The sequence below is a fragment of the Fukomys damarensis genome, unplaced genomic scaffold (assembly GCF_012274545.1).
Source record: "Fukomys damarensis isolate Sample0158 unplaced genomic scaffold, DMR_v1.0_HiC HiC_scaffold_17, whole genome shotgun sequence".
Lineage (NCBI taxonomy): Eukaryota > Metazoa > Chordata > Mammalia > Rodentia > Bathyergidae > Fukomys > Fukomys damarensis.
The window spans coordinates 57,457,046-57,475,090 of NW_022900929.1; the positions used below are offsets into that span (position 1 = coordinate 57,457,046).

At 35.9% G+C, this 18,045-nt stretch overlaps 1 protein-coding gene across 2 annotated transcripts in view; it reads right to left on the bottom strand.

The window, feature by feature from the left end:
• Positions 1 to 18,045, bottom strand: part of Baz1a (bromodomain adjacent to zinc finger domain 1A) — a 102,929-nt gene that overhangs the window by 32,649 nt on the left and 52,235 nt on the right. For both annotated transcript variants that reach the window (XM_010633602.2, XM_010633600.2), the window contains exons 5-11: positions 17,349 to 17,436; positions 12,707 to 12,841; positions 9,338 to 9,437; positions 8,292 to 8,458; positions 6,662 to 6,757; positions 5,483 to 5,621; positions 3,988 to 4,134 (exon numbers count right to left, since the gene is read on the bottom strand). In XM_010633602.2, coding sequence (XP_010631904.1) covers positions 3,988 to 4,134; positions 5,483 to 5,621; positions 6,662 to 6,757; positions 8,292 to 8,458; positions 9,338 to 9,437; positions 12,707 to 12,841; positions 17,349 to 17,436 — 872 coding nt within the window. The remainder of the gene's footprint in view (positions 1 to 3,987; positions 4,135 to 5,482; positions 5,622 to 6,661; positions 6,758 to 8,291; positions 8,459 to 9,337; positions 9,438 to 12,706; positions 12,842 to 17,348; positions 17,437 to 18,045) is intronic.

The following is an 18,045-nucleotide window of genomic DNA, read 5'->3' on the forward strand; positions in this document are numbered from 1 at the left end:
CCTAAGGAAATGAACCACTGGTGAAAGGACAGATGTTTTTTTATTTTTATTTTTTGTAGCACTGGGGATCAAACCTAGGCAAGAACCCTGCCACTGAACTATGTCTCAGCCCAGCAGGATAAGTTATGATATTATAAAATATTACGATGAATGGTTATTTTAAAATTTATTACAGTAAAAGACACACTGCCATTAATCTGCCTCAAAGTGCTCCTGCTTTCTTCAAACACTTATCCCACCATTCTTGCCACTTTCGGCAGCGGTTCTGAAGTTCACTTTCATGTCTTTACATTGCACTATCATGGCTGCCTCGATGTCCTGAATGGACTGAAAACATTTACCGTGCGTGGTCATTTTGACTTTGGGGAAGAGCCAGGAGTATCATGGTGCTAGACCTGGTAAATCAGGCGGATGAAGGTATACCAGAACATTTTTATCAGCTTGCCCTCCCACTGGACGGCAACTCAGTAGCTGCACATTCGCTGTTTGTTTTTTGTTGCTGTATTTTTAAATCACTTCATAAACACATGAAAAAAGGAATTCCAGAACTGCTTCAGAAGTGGCAAGAAAGATGGGATATGAGTTGAAAGTGAAGGAGGGAGCCAGGCGTGGTGGTGCATGCCTATAATCCTGGCACTCAAGGCTGAGGCAGTAGGATCACTGGGAGTTTGAGGCCAGCACAGTGAGTTGAAGGCCAGCCTGAACTACATAGCAAGACCCTGCTTCAAAAAAACCAACCAACTAACCAACTAACCAAACAAACAGACAAAAAAACCCCCAAAGCAATGGGGGGGGGCTTGGGCGTGTCGAGGGTAATTAATGGCAATATGTTTTTTACTATAATAAAATTTAAATATTCACCATGTTATTTCAATCATACCTTATATTTTATTTATTTATTTATTTTTTGGTTTTTTGAGACAGGGTCTCACTATGTAATTGAGACTGACCTGGAACTCACTATGTAGCCCAGGCTGGTTGAACAAACAGCGATCCTCCTGCCTCAGCCTCCCCGAGTGCTGGGATTACAGGCATGTGCCACCACACCCGGCTCCTTGTATTTTAAATTGAGTAAAGCAACATGTTAAAACATGTATTCTTTAACTCAAATGTATACCATATGGCACTCTTTTTATCACTCTAGAAATTTGTTTATAGTCACTTAGGACTTCACACTAAGAGACTATAATTTAATTGTATTCAGTATGTTATTAATATTGGAAACTGATACATTTATTATCATCTAGATTTTTTTTTTTGGTACCAGAGATCGAACTCAGGACCTTGCACCACTGAGCTAAATCCCCAGCTCTTCACCTAGAATTAGATACACACAATTCCAACACTAAACAATTATATCCCATCAAATATACAAACTGTTCTACATGAAGAGGCTGCTCTTGTTCCCATATTTCTTATTTTTTTGGTGCTGTGGATTGTACCTGTCCTACCACTCTTTCTACTCTCTCCCATTATGCTATACCTGTAGGCCTTGTTCCCATATTTTGAAGGGCTTTAAGAACTATATTTAATGTAAGATTATAAAAATTACTAGTCAAAGTTTCTAAGATTTGATATAAAAACAGGGCAACCAAGAGCCAAAAAAGTCAGATCTTTAAGAGAGATAATTTTATAGACAGTGCTAGGGAGACACATTCGAAATTTCAACTTTGTTGCCATCTTTTGAGGCAATGTTGTATAATTGTTATGAAGTGGTAGATCAGATTGCCTGAACTGTATCCCCCTACCTCCTGATTAGTCATGCTTCTTTAATCTGAATCTTTGTTTCTTTATATGTAAAATACAGAAAATAATTATATCTATCTCACAAAGACAGTATGAAGACCAATCATGCCTTATGTCACTGACTAGCTATGCAATCTTTAGTAAATATCATCACTGAACCTGAGTTTTCTCATCACTAAGACAAACTCATTCTTTTCTCTTCTGCCCACCTTCTCCCTTAGGTAGAAATTGCAGGAAGCACTAGTGGTAAAACTACCTATGGAGGCAGTAAGAGAATATTTAATCCCAATGGACTATTCAACTCTCAGGAAGACTACGGGAAAACTTTTCCGAGAACAAATGTGAGGAAAAGTGAAGTTACATTTGGGGGAACAGTCTAGGGCCCTTACTGAAGCTGAGGTAGCCATGGAAAATGGGATCAATAGTAATAAGGAAAGATGGGTGAAAATGTTAAACTGTTTTTTTCTTCCCAACATTTAAATATTTTCAAGTGGAACATGGAAACCTTTATTCAGTGGTCAACATTTATTCAGATAGATCTTGTGTCTATTTATATTTATAGACAGCTCTGTGTAAGAATAAAGCTTAAAAAATTAGAGCCAAAAAATCATGAATGTGAAATAAGATGGCAATACAAACACCAACAATCTCATATATTTTCACCTTTACACTGATTTTCCAACACAATTTCTTTTTCACTCCACTTTTTTTCATGAGGACTTCCAAAATGACAAAATTTACTTGCTTTAAATAATGAATGAAATATAGCATAATGTCTTCTGTTAAGGTCAGAACTTGATCAATAACTCTATTATGTTCCTGGATATTAATCTGACCTAATGGCTAAAAGAATAAATACTTCTATTTAACTGACTAAATTATCTGAGGTGACAGTGAGTGTCATATTGTTAAAATGGCCTTGATAAAGGACACTGATAAAGCATTCAGGCTGAATATATTTTGTTGGAACCTAGACTAAAATTAAAAGGCAACAAACATCAGAAGCATACTCAATATCCTGTTGCTCCAGGCCCTGAAGCTCAAATTATCTAAGGCCGACAAAACTATCTGAATGCAAAAATGTTCCATCTTTGTCACCCAGCAGTTATTATTGTGAATTATTATGCAATCTACTAAAGTGTCATTTAATCAAGCTTCTGGTCCTAAATCCCATATGTAGCAAAGTTAATAGTCCATAGTTGAGGAAGCCAAAGCACTTCCTTTCACTGAGGTAAATCCTAAAACAAAATAGTGAACAAACTACTTTAAAAATTAAAAATTATGCCTACATTAACATACCATACACTGACTACTGACTCTAGATACTTGTTTTGCTTTTTGTTTTTGGTTTTTTGAGACAGGGTCTCACTATGTAGTTGAGACTGACCTGGAAGTCACTATGTAGCCCAGGCTGGTCTTGAACTCACAGCGATCCTCCTGCCTCAGCCTCCCAAGTGTTGGGATTACAGACGTGTGCCACCACGCCCGGCTGACTCTAGATAGTTAAAGGACTAATTTTAAGAACTTATAGCCCAAAACTTCTAGTAAAATAAAATAAAAATTTTCCTAAGTCTGGTCTAAGAACTGCCAAATCTGAAATTAAATCAGTAGTAGTATTTTCCAATTTATTAAGGCTTTTTTTAAAATTTTGAGACAGGGTCTTGCTATGTAGCCCAGCTGGTCTCAAACTTGCAGTGATTCTCCTGCCTCAGCCTCCCAAGGGCTCGGATTACAGATATGCAACATTACACCCCGTCCTCAATTTAAATGACTCAAGTTTTCCCCAGGTCCTCAATAACAACTCAAAATTTTCCTCAGGTAGAAAAAAAATGAGTGCTATTTAGCAGAATATTTTAGGATTATAGATACTAGCCAATAAAATCTGCAATACTCTTTTTTTCTTTGGTACCAGGGACCAAACTTGGGTCCTTGCGCTTGTGAGGCAGGCAGTGGCACCACTGAACTAAATCCCCGGCCCTGCAATACTCTTCGAAGAAAAATTTAAAGGAATAAAAACAAGACATTGGGGGGAATGTCTTAAAGGGTGTTAGAAACAGGTCACATTAAAATAAAGTTTTTATAAAACAACTGGTAATATGTTGTTAGTGTATCACTTAGCATCAGATAACAAGAACAATTATATTTTCTAACTGTAAAAGCCAATGTAATTTTAAATAATCTCAGAAATTAGTCTCACTACAAACTACTATGGCTCAGTCAGCAATAATGTTCAACTCTGACCTTTGGTGTCAGCATCAGTTATTTGCTCTTTGGCTACTTCCTCTTCTTCTTCTGCTATCGCCTGGAAGATTGCAGTCAGGAAGAAAAAAAGCAATTCACATAGTGGGCCTTCACTGTCATTTCCTACAAGAGCTTCCTCTAATACTTCTGTGAATAAAATATTTAAAATAAATTTAAAGTTCTGTTCATGACTGAGAAAACTCCAGTGGAATAATAAACATTTAATCAACAACAGAAAGCAAAGCTAAGTATTTATTTGAGCCAAAATTTGAGTACAATAAAATCATAGGCCGAAGTGACTGCATTTGATTAAGCCAAACGAACCTCAGTACATCAGCATTTCATGTAAACTCTATTAATAATACAAAGATCCATTATTGTCTGTTTTATTTACGTTTTTTTTTGAGGTGGGGTCTTACTACATATGTAGTTTAGGGTAGCCTTGAACTTGTGTTGATCCTCCTGCCTCAATCTCCCCAATTCCAGGCTGCAATTCCAGGCATGTGCCACTATGCCTAAGGTGTTGTTTCACTTTTCTTGAAAGCTATATGGGACATACACAGCACAGGAGAGGTAATTGCTAGCTTTATGGCTTTATGTTGTTTCAGTTTGGAAGTGCTGGGGATTGAACACAGGGCTTTGCACATGCTAGGCAAACACTCCACCACTGAGCTACACTCACAGCCCCGTTAACTTTTGGGTTGAATCCTAATATTGTGTTTAAGTGTTAAATAAATGTTTCTTATCTAATTCATCTAACTCATATCAGCATAGTTTAGAATGTCTTGATTTTTAAGATGCAGTGATACATAACTCAACTAACTTATTAGGATAAAGTGAAAAAACTGAAAGCCCTCCTGATGAATATACAGTATTCTCATTAAAGTAAGAGTGACATCATTTTACTTTTGAAGGTCCCTACATGGATCTTAAAGAAACATGGCTATTTGACAGCTAAAATTCAAAATTGGACCCAATTCTTTCTCATACTAAACTCTTAAAATTGATTTTACAAAGTAAAACTTGGTAAATACATAGGCAAACAAATACAAATGGCAAGTAGGCAATCATTTGTCTGTAAATATGCACATACTACTCCTACTTCTCCGCCCCCTTCAGTTTCAGGTGGCCTGTGATTTCTCTGACCAGTGGAATGTGGCAAACCCGAGCAGTTCCAAGCCTAGTTTCAGAGGGTGGGCTGGCTGTCTCTGCTTCCAGCCTCCTGGAGCCCTGAGCTACCATGTGAGAAGTGCAGTAGCAGTGAAAGGCTATGTGATGAGGAATCAAACTTGCCCATGGAGAGGCCACCATGAACATCCAACTAGTCAGTCCCTTAAATGACTCCTCTAGTTTCAGCCACTGTTTTAACCACATGAGACTCCAAGACAGAATGCCAGCTAAGTCCAGTAACCCTAAAGAACTTTGAGGGGACTTTTTTTAAGTCCCTAATTTTAGGATGAACTATAACACAGCAACGCATAAGTAGAATACTTGCCTAGGGTTACTCCCTCGGGAAACTCATCTTGAAGATCAAAAAGTTCCCCGAACGCATTGAGGAACTCCAAAACCATCAGAGCATCACCAAAGATTTCAGGAGGTAGTCTAGTTTTCACTGGAGTTGGTTCTGGAAGTTCCTGTAAGATTAAACTATTTATATAAATATTTGAACTAATTACAGTTCAAATATTTAAAAATTTTAAAAAGTAAGACATACTCTTTACCTAGCAAGAACTATCCAATGTAGCTTAATGTGTTTCAACCCTGAATATTTATGACAATCATCCCTGGAACTGTAAAAATGTCCTGGACTTATTCCATCTTTACTAAGTCACAGGCCCTAGGAGGAGACTACAAGGAAAAAACAATTTTTCTTTCTCAAACTAAGAATATAACTTTAAGTTGAAGTGTATTTCCTGACTATATTTCCTAGTTAAGGGGATTTTAAAAATTCATTTATTTTCAGTTTTTTTAAAAACAAAACATTATTGATGCATTTTATATATATCTATATCTATACATATATAGACATAGATATAAATGATAACATTCACAGGGAATTTGTACCTGTATATATCTGGCTTCTTTTTTTCACATTCCCCTGCTTCAACACTTCTTCCCCTCCTTAAATACAAAAGCTTTGCTTCCATTTTTTCCTTCTATTTCCTTTTTTTCTCGTCTCTTCTTTCCTTTCTTCCTCCCCTCCTCCCTTGTTCCCCTTCTCATTTGACATAGATTCTGAAGTCAAATTAGCTACACAAATATTGTCTTCTATGCTATGCTTCCTTATGATATGGAACATTATCTACTGCTAATTTAGAAATGCTTCCTTATAAAATGAAGTGAATGAGTTTGTTTTAAATACTTTGGTTATTTCTGAAAAGAAGCAGAATCCTTACCTAACTAACATAAATGCATGCCTGGCTACAGAAGTAACTGGATTGTCAATGATGAAAAAAAACTGACCAATTATTTCTACAGAATAGCAATCATTAAAACTTATCACAAAACACTGCCAATGCTAAATTGAAATTCTAAGTATGAATATATGCTTAATAGGCTATTTCTTCTTAGTTAAATATAAAGAGGCTGCTATTAGGTAAAAGAAACATTTCATCAGCAAAGCCAAATGACATATAAAACATTGCATGTCACACATCACACATCACACTTATACCTTGAGATCATCACATTCCATATCTTCTCTGGGTTTATTCCACTGTTTTATGTATTCCATATATTTTCGCTTTTCTTCACGTAATTTCTCTCTCTCCTAACAAAATGTTAATAAAAATTCTTAGAAGAAATTTATTAAGCAACATTAACATCACCTGAGAACTTTTTAGAAATGCCAATACAGGGCTGGGGATGTAGCTCCGTGGATCCACCACCTGCCTTGCTAGTGCGAAGTCCTGAGTTTGATACCTGGTATCAGAACAAAAAAAGAAAAGACAAGACAAGACAAGACTCTGGCCCCACTCCAGACCTACTGAACCAGGAATTCTGGAGTTAGGACCAGCAGTTAGTATTTTAAGGAGTGTGTCTAGTGTCTTGAATGTACATTAAAGCACATTTCTTCTGTTCACTTAGTCTCTTGAAGCCATTACCACTTGGTTCTGATATTTGAAAGTACAAGATAAATGCTGACCCCCTCAAAGGCCTCTAATAAAGTAGAGCATAAATATTTCATTATTACTTTTTAGCAAATATATTTACATTTACTATTCTCCTAAAATTTAGAAAACATCAAATATAAACAGATGTGCACTTTATCAAATTTTCCTCATGAAATGTCTCATTACATAACTGTGTTTTGAGTATTTACCTGAAATAAATTTTCTCCCAAAAGAGTTTTTACAGAATGTAATGAAATGGATACTCTATTCATTGTTGCTAAGAGTGTAAATGAGAACATGTTTGGCAAACTCTTATCTATGTATGTATATGAAAGTTTTTTTTAAAATGTTCTTATCCTTTGACCAATTATTTCTACATCTATATTATTTATCCAGGGACATAGTCCAAAAAAGGACTTAGTCTAAATTCAGAATTTGGATTTCTGAGCAAAAAATTGCAAAGCAATTAACTATCACTATTTGATGAATTATTATTATGCTGTAACTAAAATTTTCACTTAAATTATTTAATAACATAAAGGGATGTTTATATGTTAAGTGAAAAAAGTATATTAAAATTTAATCTTTTTTTTTTTTTTTCCCCGGTACCGGGGATCGAACTCAGGTCCTTGCACTTGTGAGGCAGTCGCCAGAACCACTGAGCTAAGTCCCCGGCCCTAGTATATTAAAATTTAATCTTTTTTTTTTTTTTTCCCCGGTACCGGGGATCGAACTCAGGTCCTTGCACTTGTGAGGCAGTCGCCAGAACCACTGAGCTAAGTCCCCGGCCCTAGTATATTAAAATTTAATCTTTTTTTTTTTTTTTCCCCGGTACCGGGGATCGAACTCAGGTCCTTGCACTTGTGAGGCAGTCGCCAGAACCACTGAGCTAAGTCCCCGGCCCTAGTATATTAAAATTTAAATGGTAGATGCTCTAATATTTTAAGGCCCAGAATAAAGAATGAAAATAAATCAAGGATTAATTCTACATTTAAATGTTGCCATTAAATTACTAATCTTTACATTTTCTAGAGTAAATGTGTATCACACCCCTCCACCTCTCCAAAATCATATGTGAAACTACTTGAAATTAATTCAAGAAACTATAGGCAATTCATATGAACCTTCAGTCATTATGTGAAATAATATTATGATATATTGAAAGAATAGCTAATAAATTCAAATGAATACCTTTTCTCTTTCTATTTTAAGCCTCTCTTTTTCTTCTTTTTTCTTTAATCTCTCTTTTTCAATAATTTTCTTCAGTTCTTCCCTCTTTTTCTCTTTATCTTCCTTTTCTTTTTTCTTGGCTTCTAGGGCATCTGCTTTTTCTCTTTTTAATTTAGCCTTTTCAAAAGCTGTAGAGAAAATCAAACTTGAAAATGTATACAGAGAAAAACACTTGGCATTTTTTTGTTGTTGTAACAAAAGATGCCCTGAAATAATTTATTTGTAAAAAGAGATTAATAGGAACTCATAAAATTCCTGAAAGGCTTAATGGCTGATTAAAATTGGAAAAGAAAATCGGGTAGGTTTAAGACAAACTACAATACTAGGACAATCGTAACCTGCTTTTCTAAGCCTTGATACTCAAAATTAGGCTCTAAAGATAAGGTTTTCACCTTGTTAAAAATACAGAATCTTAGCTCCAACCCAAACTTACTAATTCAGAATCTTCATTTTAGCAAGATTCATGTACACATTCCAGTAGGGAAAGCAATGCTTTAAAAGACTGTGTAAGTTAAACACAATGGTCCAAAACATTTTGTAACTCCTAGAAACTCCTATTTCTGATTAATTTAGATTAAATAGCTTAATAGGAGATATGCTATACTTTAAAATATTGTTTTAAGAGACAAATAGGTCTCACTTATTAAAAAAATAAAAAGTAAACCAGAAATATGTTATTTTAGAAATATCTATCAAATTAGAAATATCTTCTACAAAGAGAAACAGTCTTTGTAGTCTCTAAAAAGTTTTTGGAGGTAGGGAGAGGGAGAGGAAAGGGAGGGAGAAAGAGGGCTAGAGGGGGAAAGAGTAAGAGAGAAGAGGGGAAGGGGACGGGGAGAGGGACAGGGAGAAAGGAGGAGAGGGGGAGAGAGAGACTTTTTAGACAGGGTCCCAACTACATAGTCTAGGCTGGCCTTAAATTCAAGATCCTCCTGCCTCCACCTCCCAAGTGCTGGGATTACAGGCATATGCCATCCTACCTGGCTGCAGAGAATGTTAAAACTCACCTAGTGTTTTCATTTCTTCTTGTTTCAAAAGTTTGTCTCTTTCTTTAGTAGCTTTGTTCCTATAACCTGCAATAGTCTGTTTATTAGCAATGCTGTCTTCCTAAAAAAAAAAAAATCAAGAAACTAATGTTATAAACCACACACTACACAAACTGATGATCTGTCTATTATAGCAAGAATAAAAAACAAAAAATTTAAAAGCTAACACCAATTACCTTCTTCATACTAAAATGAGTTTTGCACAGGGATTTAGCTTAGTGGTTCTGCCACCTGCCTGGCAAGCACCAGGACCCGAGTTTGATTTCCGGTACAAAAAAAAAAAAAAGAATTTGAAGGGCCAGGGATTTAGCTCAGTGGTTCTACCCCCTGCCTCTCAAGCACAAGGTTCCAATCCCAAATGCAATCCCTGGTACCCCTGCCCAAAAGAGTTTTTATTCTAAAGTATTAATACATGCTTTCAGAGATCATTTCTTTGGTTTGTTATTAAAATATTACTGAATGTTTAACAACTAATCATGATAATATATAGAACATGAGATAATTCTATAGTTTTACAAATTAGTAGAACAACATCTCAGGAAAAAACTAGTAATACATCAATAAAGTTTTAAAATAATGCATTACAGAAACAAATCTAGGTTATTTATAAACTAGATGGTGAGACATCAAATATGAAAGAGGCAGAGAAGAGACAGGTCAGAAATATTCTTGTGGCCAATGTCAATGTAGCCAATTTTATTTTTACTCTGCTTCTCATAAAAATGTCTTTAACCTGCTTATTGTGCATTATATTATTTCTTTTAAGTGCAATAAAACATTAATTCATTTGAATATTTGAGTACCTACCATGTACGAGGCACAGTACTAAACATGCTGATAAACAAGAAACTTAGACCCTTCTGTCACAGATAGTTTATCATGCAAGTCAGATCTTAAGTAAATAAAATGAGAGAAGGCTTATTACAGCTGACATTCAACATTCTGAGTAAACAAAAATCTCAGAATTTGGCTAAGTGCCAAAATCAAAATCTGAATAGCCCAGAGATAGCTACAATTGAGTCAGAGTTGGAAAATAAAAGTGGTAAGTCATTTTGACTTTATTATTAACATCACCCTGAATCTCTTCAGCGAGGCAAAAAAGTGATTAGTTTTGAACTGCAGTTCAAATTCCAACTTCTTTGTTACTTTGAGAAAGCAAAGTAAATGGGACCCTACCTATTTTGAAGATACTATATATAATAAAAAGTATTTAACAGTAGCAATATAATAAAAAGCAGCTTATTATATTAAAATTATTTGGAAGAAGGATATAGGCCTCTTTTGGGGGAGAAGAAAGTACTGAGAAGAGTGACATGGGCACTGAGAAAGGAAGAGAACAACAGAACAGTCTCCACCTAAGGTTTTCCATCAGGGAAGAAATAAAAAGATGTCCTCTGCTTGTTCGTCTTACAGCACAAACAACTCTTTCAGCCAACACTTAAATGAAACTTGGAAATGATTCTCAAAGATTCTTCAATAAATTTCTTAATCATGCTGACTGTGCTACAAGATTCTTAGAACCTGGTTTATTAATCATTACAGTCATGAGCAATCCCTACCTAGCACAAGAGAACAAAAGAGAATGTATAGAATAAGGGTAGGAGAAAATACAAGTACAGTAAGAAAGGAAACTGTTTAAACAAGCAGAATAATCCCAAATAAATTCCTTCCAACTCAGGCAACTGTACTGGGTTATTACTTTACACAGTTTCAGAAAATTTCATGGTATTCTTGCTCCCTAAATTGAGAAATAACAATAACTCAAGGGAAGAAAATTTCTTATTGCTAAAGGTAAGAAAAAGTGGGAAGTGAGCATAGAATTAAATACATAATTCAACTTATACTGCTTTTCCCTTTCTGTCTCGAAGTTCCTTAGGAAAGATTCATTTTGCATTCTGAGGCCACTCATACATACATTGTATCAGCACACATTGTTACTTGCTTGCATTTAGGCTGCCACTTTTTGGTTCAAGTCTATTTTCAGTCTGTACGAAAGATATGTAAATATATTGGATATTATGAAAAGTACATTTCATAAATATTTGTCACTACACAGGACTTGGAGAGCCCACAAGAGTAACTATAAGTATGGCATGGTGGTACATGCCTATAATCCCAGCACTCAAAGAGGCTGAGGTGGGAGGGCTGCAAGTTCAAGCTCAGCCTGCATGTTAGCAGGACCACCTCAAAACAAGAAATAAAAAGGGCTGGGATGTAGCTTAGTGTGAAGGCCTTAGTTCAATCAAAGTATAGGTGGTGGCGGTGGGGAACCCCTACAGATTTTCTGCCTCATTTCTCATTATATATTCACATGTCCTAACAGATTAGCCACACCGTATTCACTACTCAGTGATGCCCTACAAATCCTGAATCACTTTTTTTTTTTTTTTTTTTTTTAGGGACACAAGGTCTTGCTATGCGGTCTAGGCTGGTCTTGAGCTCACTAGCTCACTATGTACTCCAGGCTGGCCTTGAACTCACAGTGATCCTCCTGCCTCTTCCTCCTGAGTGCTGGGATTACAGGTGTGTACCACCATGCCCAGCTAAATCCTGAATAATTTGTAACCTTTGTTTCTACCTCAAATATCTTTTCTATCTTTTTGTTTCATTATTAGAAATTGTGTTTTGTCTAGCTGAAGTATTGCATTTTGTTTGTTTGGTTTTTGTTTTGTTTTTTGGTACCGGGGATCAAACTTGGGACCCTGCATTTTCGAGGCAGGCAGTGGTACCACTGAGCTAAATCCCAGGCCCAAGTACTGCATTTTTAAAGTCTTTCATCATTTTATCAGGTCAGAACTTACTGCTCTTCACTTTTCAAGCAAAAGTTTATTCCCTGCATTTCATCCTGCTTTACATTTCAGTAACTGCTTATATGCTTGCCTCTACTTGGTAATCAATCTCTGTGGCCTGAGAGCCATATCTAAATTGTACTTGAAACCTCTACAAGCTGTAACTGCTGAGTAGCTATTAATATACAGTACACACATTTTCTTGTGTGAAGCAACAGGTTTCTTCCTATGGGCTATGAGCATGACAGGAACAGAAATATTGCTTTTTTTCCCCTCAGTACTGTTTTATTATGCTTTTGCTTTTGTTTTGGTACCAGGGATTGAACTCAGGACCTTGAGCTTGACAGACAGGCATGGCACCACTGAGCTAAATCCAAAGCCCCTTGTTTTATTATGTTTGTTTGTATGTATGTATTTATTTATTTATTTATTTATTTTTGGTACCGGGGATCACACTCAGGTCCTTGTGCTTGCAAGGCAGGCGGCGGAACACTGAGCTAAATCCCCGGCCCTTTTTATGTTTCTAAATTCTTCTCTTTACCTGACTAACAGAGAGTCGTTTGGGAAGTCTCCCCCTTCGTCTGTTAGCAGGACTGAAGATGAACGTAGGTGGATCATCAGGAAAGAAGAAAGAAAAATCTTGTTCCGCTATTTTATATGTTGAAAGAGATGACGCCTTAACAAAAAGGGGTGGATACAATAACAACATGTTAGTAAACTAAATACAAAGATGCTAAGTCATATAATCACAGCTATTGCTGCTAAAGACCAGGTCAAAAAGAGAATTTCATGTTATTATCTAGTGAAATACATTTTAATTGGTTTACCTGAGCCTTTTCTAATTCAGATAATTAGCTTTCCCAGAAGGAAACTTATTTCAATGATTGTTTTACCATAAATTCCTAAGAATGTTTCCAGATTTCTGAAAACTATTTCACAATTACATGAAATTAATAATCTGTCTGTTTTGCTTCTGACTCATTTTCCCTAAGATTTTCTATGACTATAATTCCAAACTCATGAATTTCTTTCTTCTTCCTCATATCTAGAGCTTGTTTATTTGTCAGCCTGGCCCAATCCTAGACATTTTACTAATTTTGACCTTAGGGCCAACATCATTATTTTTCTCAAAGAAAACAAGTGCCATTTACAGAAGTATCTTTTAGGAAACATGTAAAGAAAGTAATGATACAAAAATTTTAAATATTAACAAAACAGGAACACTTCTACCTGGGGTTTTCTACAGAATATTTTTCAGTAGAACACAACTTCTAATATCTAACATTCAGTCAATTCTGGTCACCATAGTTAATAAAGAATCTATTAAGGTTTTGTAAGTTAACTCTTTCAGGATGATGGTATGTCATCCCTCATGACCCTGGGTAGGCAGAATTGCCTATTAGGTATGAATGTAACGCACAAGGATGGTTTCCTCTCAAACATAAGGTGAGTATTTCTTATGTAAAATGCTTAGAAGCAAGGTGTTTTCAGGTTTTTAAAAAGATTTTAGAAAATCTGCATATCCATGATGAGATAAGCTGAAGATGGAACTCAAATCTAAACATGAAATTCACACAGGTTTATATATACCTTAGTCATGTAGCCTAAAGGTAATTTATATGATTTGTTGTTATTGTTTTTGTTTTTTTGAAATAGGGTCTCACTATGTAGTTGAGACTGACCTGGAACTCACTAAGTAGCCCAGGCTGGTCTCAAACTCACAGCAATCCTCCTGCCTCAGCCTCCGGAGTGCTGGGATTACAGGTGTGCGCCACCACACCCGGCTATATGATATTTTAAATAATTATGTGAATGAAACAAAGTTTCATGATACAGAATTTTATACTTGTAGAGTCATGTCAGTGCTCAAAAAGTTTTTTGGATTCTGCAGCATTCAGATTTTCAAATTAGGAATGATCAACCCTATATACTCAAAAAAAGGCCAAAATAGGTTTTAATATATTAATTGCCCCCAACTCCTTATTCAAATACATACAACATACAATAAACATAAATACCAGGGCTGGGGATTTAGCTCAGTGGTTCTGCCGCAAGCACAAGGACCCGAGTTTGATCTCCAGTACCAAAAAAACCAAAAAAACTGTCACAAAAACCACAACAACAAAAAAAATGCCCATATTTTTGTGTACTTGTAGATAGGCTTGACTGTTACCTATGGTAACCATAGGGAATCAAATTTTGTTTTCATGTATATGTATGTGCAAGTATACCAAAATATCTACTGGCAATCTTTTATTATGCTTTCAGTAAAAAATGTTTACTATAGCCTTAGTTTTCATTTGTTTATTAGACTGAAATATATGTTGATGTCTTTTACCACCTTTTCCCAATTAGATTGTACTGCGCATTGATATATAACTGATACTGGTAACCTGTACTTTAAAAAAATGTATAATTATTCACAGAATCACTGATGGCCCATCATTACTGGGCACTGTTCTAGCCACTTATCACAAGTACGTAACTCATTAAAACTTTTTGTAAGTATCACTTAATATGGATCTCTAATATTCAGTGCTATTAAGAACATAGTTCTGGCTGGGCGTGGTGACGCATGCCTATAATCCCAGCACTCAGGAGGCTGAGGCAGGAGGATTGCTGTGAGTTTGAGACCACCTTGGGCTACATAGTGAGTTCCAGTCAGTCTCAACTACATAGTGAGATCCCATCTCAAAAAAACAAAACAAAAAAAAAACAACAACAACAAAAATAAGAGCATAGTTCTAGGTATTCCCTTATCAAGACAGACACATAATCACATTTAATTTTTCTTTCAGATGACTATCTTACACAGTTTTCAAGTTTTTATATTTCCCTGTAAATTTTAATCATGTCTATGTATCTACTTTCCTTCCTTCCTTCCTTCCTTCTCTCCCTCTCTCTCTCTCTCTCTCTCTGTCTCTCTCTCTGTCTCTCTCTCTCTCTCTGTCTCTTTCTTTCTTTCATTCTTTCTTTTGACACAGAATCTCCCTATGTGTTCTGGCTGGCCGTAAACTCACTATGCAGACTAGGCTGCCCTCAAACTCACAGCGATCCTCCTTCCTCAGCCTCCCAAGTGCTGGGATTACAGATGTGCACCACCATGCCTGGCCTCTTTTCTCTTTCTTTGTTCTTTTCTCAAAACAGGGTTTTGCTATGTAGTTTCAGCTGGCCTTGAACTATGTAGCACAGGCTGGCTATGAACTTGCCTGCCTCAGCCTTCCAAGTGCTGGGATTATAGGCCTGTGCACCATACCTGGCTCTATGTTTCTACTGGAGTGCTAATGTTTTCCTAATTGATTTTAGCTCTTCATTGTGTTCACTGCAGATATTCTTCTCTATGGTACTAAAGTGGTACCTTGGATCAAGAACTTAATTTGTTCTACAATTTTGGAAAAGATGGCCACACTTGCGATTATGTGGGGAAGACAACTGTGGGTGTGTTTATCACCTGATGCAGAGTCAGCAAACAAAAACAAATTTTTGCCAAAAGCTTCCATTTGCAAATCAAATTGTTTGCAAATAAAAGCATTCATGAACCAAGGTACCACTGTACTTGCTTTTGAAATCTGTTCATACATTTTAAAATCTATATGTTTATATTGTCAACTCAATCTCATTGTTGGTATTTATTTTCTATTGCTCCACTTAAGTATTTAAAATTTGCTTCATTTTATGTAGTTCTTTTTTTGTATCAGGAATATTTTTCCAAATAGTTAAACCATGGCATAGTTTGATTTTATTACATAATTTGTTTTACCTATAGAGATGTTAAATGTTCCTTTTTACATAAGCTCATATTTTTTCTTTCTTTTTTTTGAGACACGGCCTCATTACAAAGTTCAGGAAGGCCTTGAACTATGTAGCCCCATCTATCCTCCAACTCATGAAAATCCTCCTGCCTCAGCCTCCCAAGTGCTGGGATTACAGGTACACACCACCACACCCAGCTCTTTCTTTCCATTTGAAGTTTATATTTACACAGAAGGAAATGCCCATTAAGTATCATTAGCTGATTTCTGACAAATACATATATCTTTCTAACTCATTCTATTGCTTTTTAAATTAGTGCTTCTTTATCCCAGTGTATTAGGTATTTCACATTTAAAAAATCAATTTTAGTTTTACCATTTAACTTTTTTCATTTAGTGTACAATGTGAGGTCTAAAACTCAATTTTTCCCTTTTAATGACTAGGAGTGAAATATAATCTGTTTGTTATTGGCCTTTGTTGTTCTATTAATACATTGTTTTCTTATTTGGTAGAATGTTTTAAAATTATTCTTTGAACCCATCTATTACTTATAAGCCAGAAACACACATTTAGAAATCTATAGTGGCCAGAGATTTAGCTCAGTGGTTCCGCTGCTTGCTTTGCAAGCATAAGGTTCCAAGTTTGATCCCTGGTACCAAAAAAAAAAAAAGAAGAAAAAAGAAATCAATAGTGGTCCCACTTCTAAATTTTTCTTTGTTCCAAGTTTTCCATCTATTTCACCAGTCCTGGTTGATGCTTTTTATAAGAAAAAAGGCCAGGAATTTAGCTCAGTGGTTCCATCACTTTCCTTGCAAGCATAAGGTCCCAAGTTCGATCCTCAGTATGTTCCCCTGCCCTCAAAGAATTACTAGGTTTGAATTTTGAGTCAGGGATTTAGCTCAGTGGTTCCGCAGCCTGCCCTGCAAGCACAAGGATCTGAGTTCGATCCCCAGTATCCAGCGCCCCCCAAAAAAGGAGTGGTAAATGAGCCATCTAATAATTCTAGCCATCACAAAAATAATATTTCACCCAAAAACATTTTTTAAAAGTACTAAAAATTGGGCTGGGGATTTAGCTCAGTGGTGCTGCTGCCTGCCTTGCAAGAGCAAGAACTGGAGTTCAATCCCCAGTGCCAAAAAAAAGTACTAAAAATTGAATAAAAAGAGGGCGATCTAGGTTTGTTTTTTTTTTTTTGAGACAGGGTCTCACTATGTAGTTCTAGAACTCACTGTGCAACCCAGGCTAGTCTTGAAATCACAGCGATCCTCCTGCCTCAGCCTCCTGAGTGCTGGGATTATAGGTGTGCGCCACCAAGCTCGGAGGGCTATCTAAAACCATCTTTGAAATAACATTTCTGCAATGCTTTATCACATTATCCACTTCTAATTGTTTTTTTTCCTTTCAACAAATAATTTCACTATTCTGGTTACCTTAATTTTAATGATTCCATCTTGCGGTTCACAGTGTTGCTTCAGAAACAGCTTTAGTTTTTCACGAGAAAAAAGGTGTTTTCTCCGGCTACAGAGGGAAAGAGGAGATAGTGTTAGTATCAAAGAATTCAACACAAACTCCATAATCTCTGTAAATTTATAATCAGAACTAGAAAATGAAAGGTATTTTATCTTCCAATGGTATTTATGTAAAAGTTATGGGGAACTTTATACATAATGTTGGAAGTTACAAGTTGTATGGATCTATTATAAAATGTCTACTAAATAAAAACTACAAAAGTATTTCTGGAAAATGTTTAATGTTTAATTAAATTCAATGTACTCTCATCAAGAAAAAGCCAAGTTAAAAGCTACAATGTGTGGTTAAACAACATTTTAAAGTAGTGGCCTTCCAAAAATGTATATTCTTTTCCCATACTTTAAGTCTCATGACAGTAAGGACTTGGGTTCACTAGAATATTCTAGCACACACAGTAGCTGGCAAAGACAAGGTAAAATTATGGATATTTTTAGCATATCTCTGCAATAGATAGTAGTTATGTTTGTCCTGGGAAATTAGTACATGAATATAGCTAGTGTTATCTCGATCACTTTCAAACCCTTTACTCACCTTCCCTCTCTTCCAGTCCTCTCCTCCATCTTGGAAAAAGTCTGCCTTCTTGTTCCTACTCTCTTG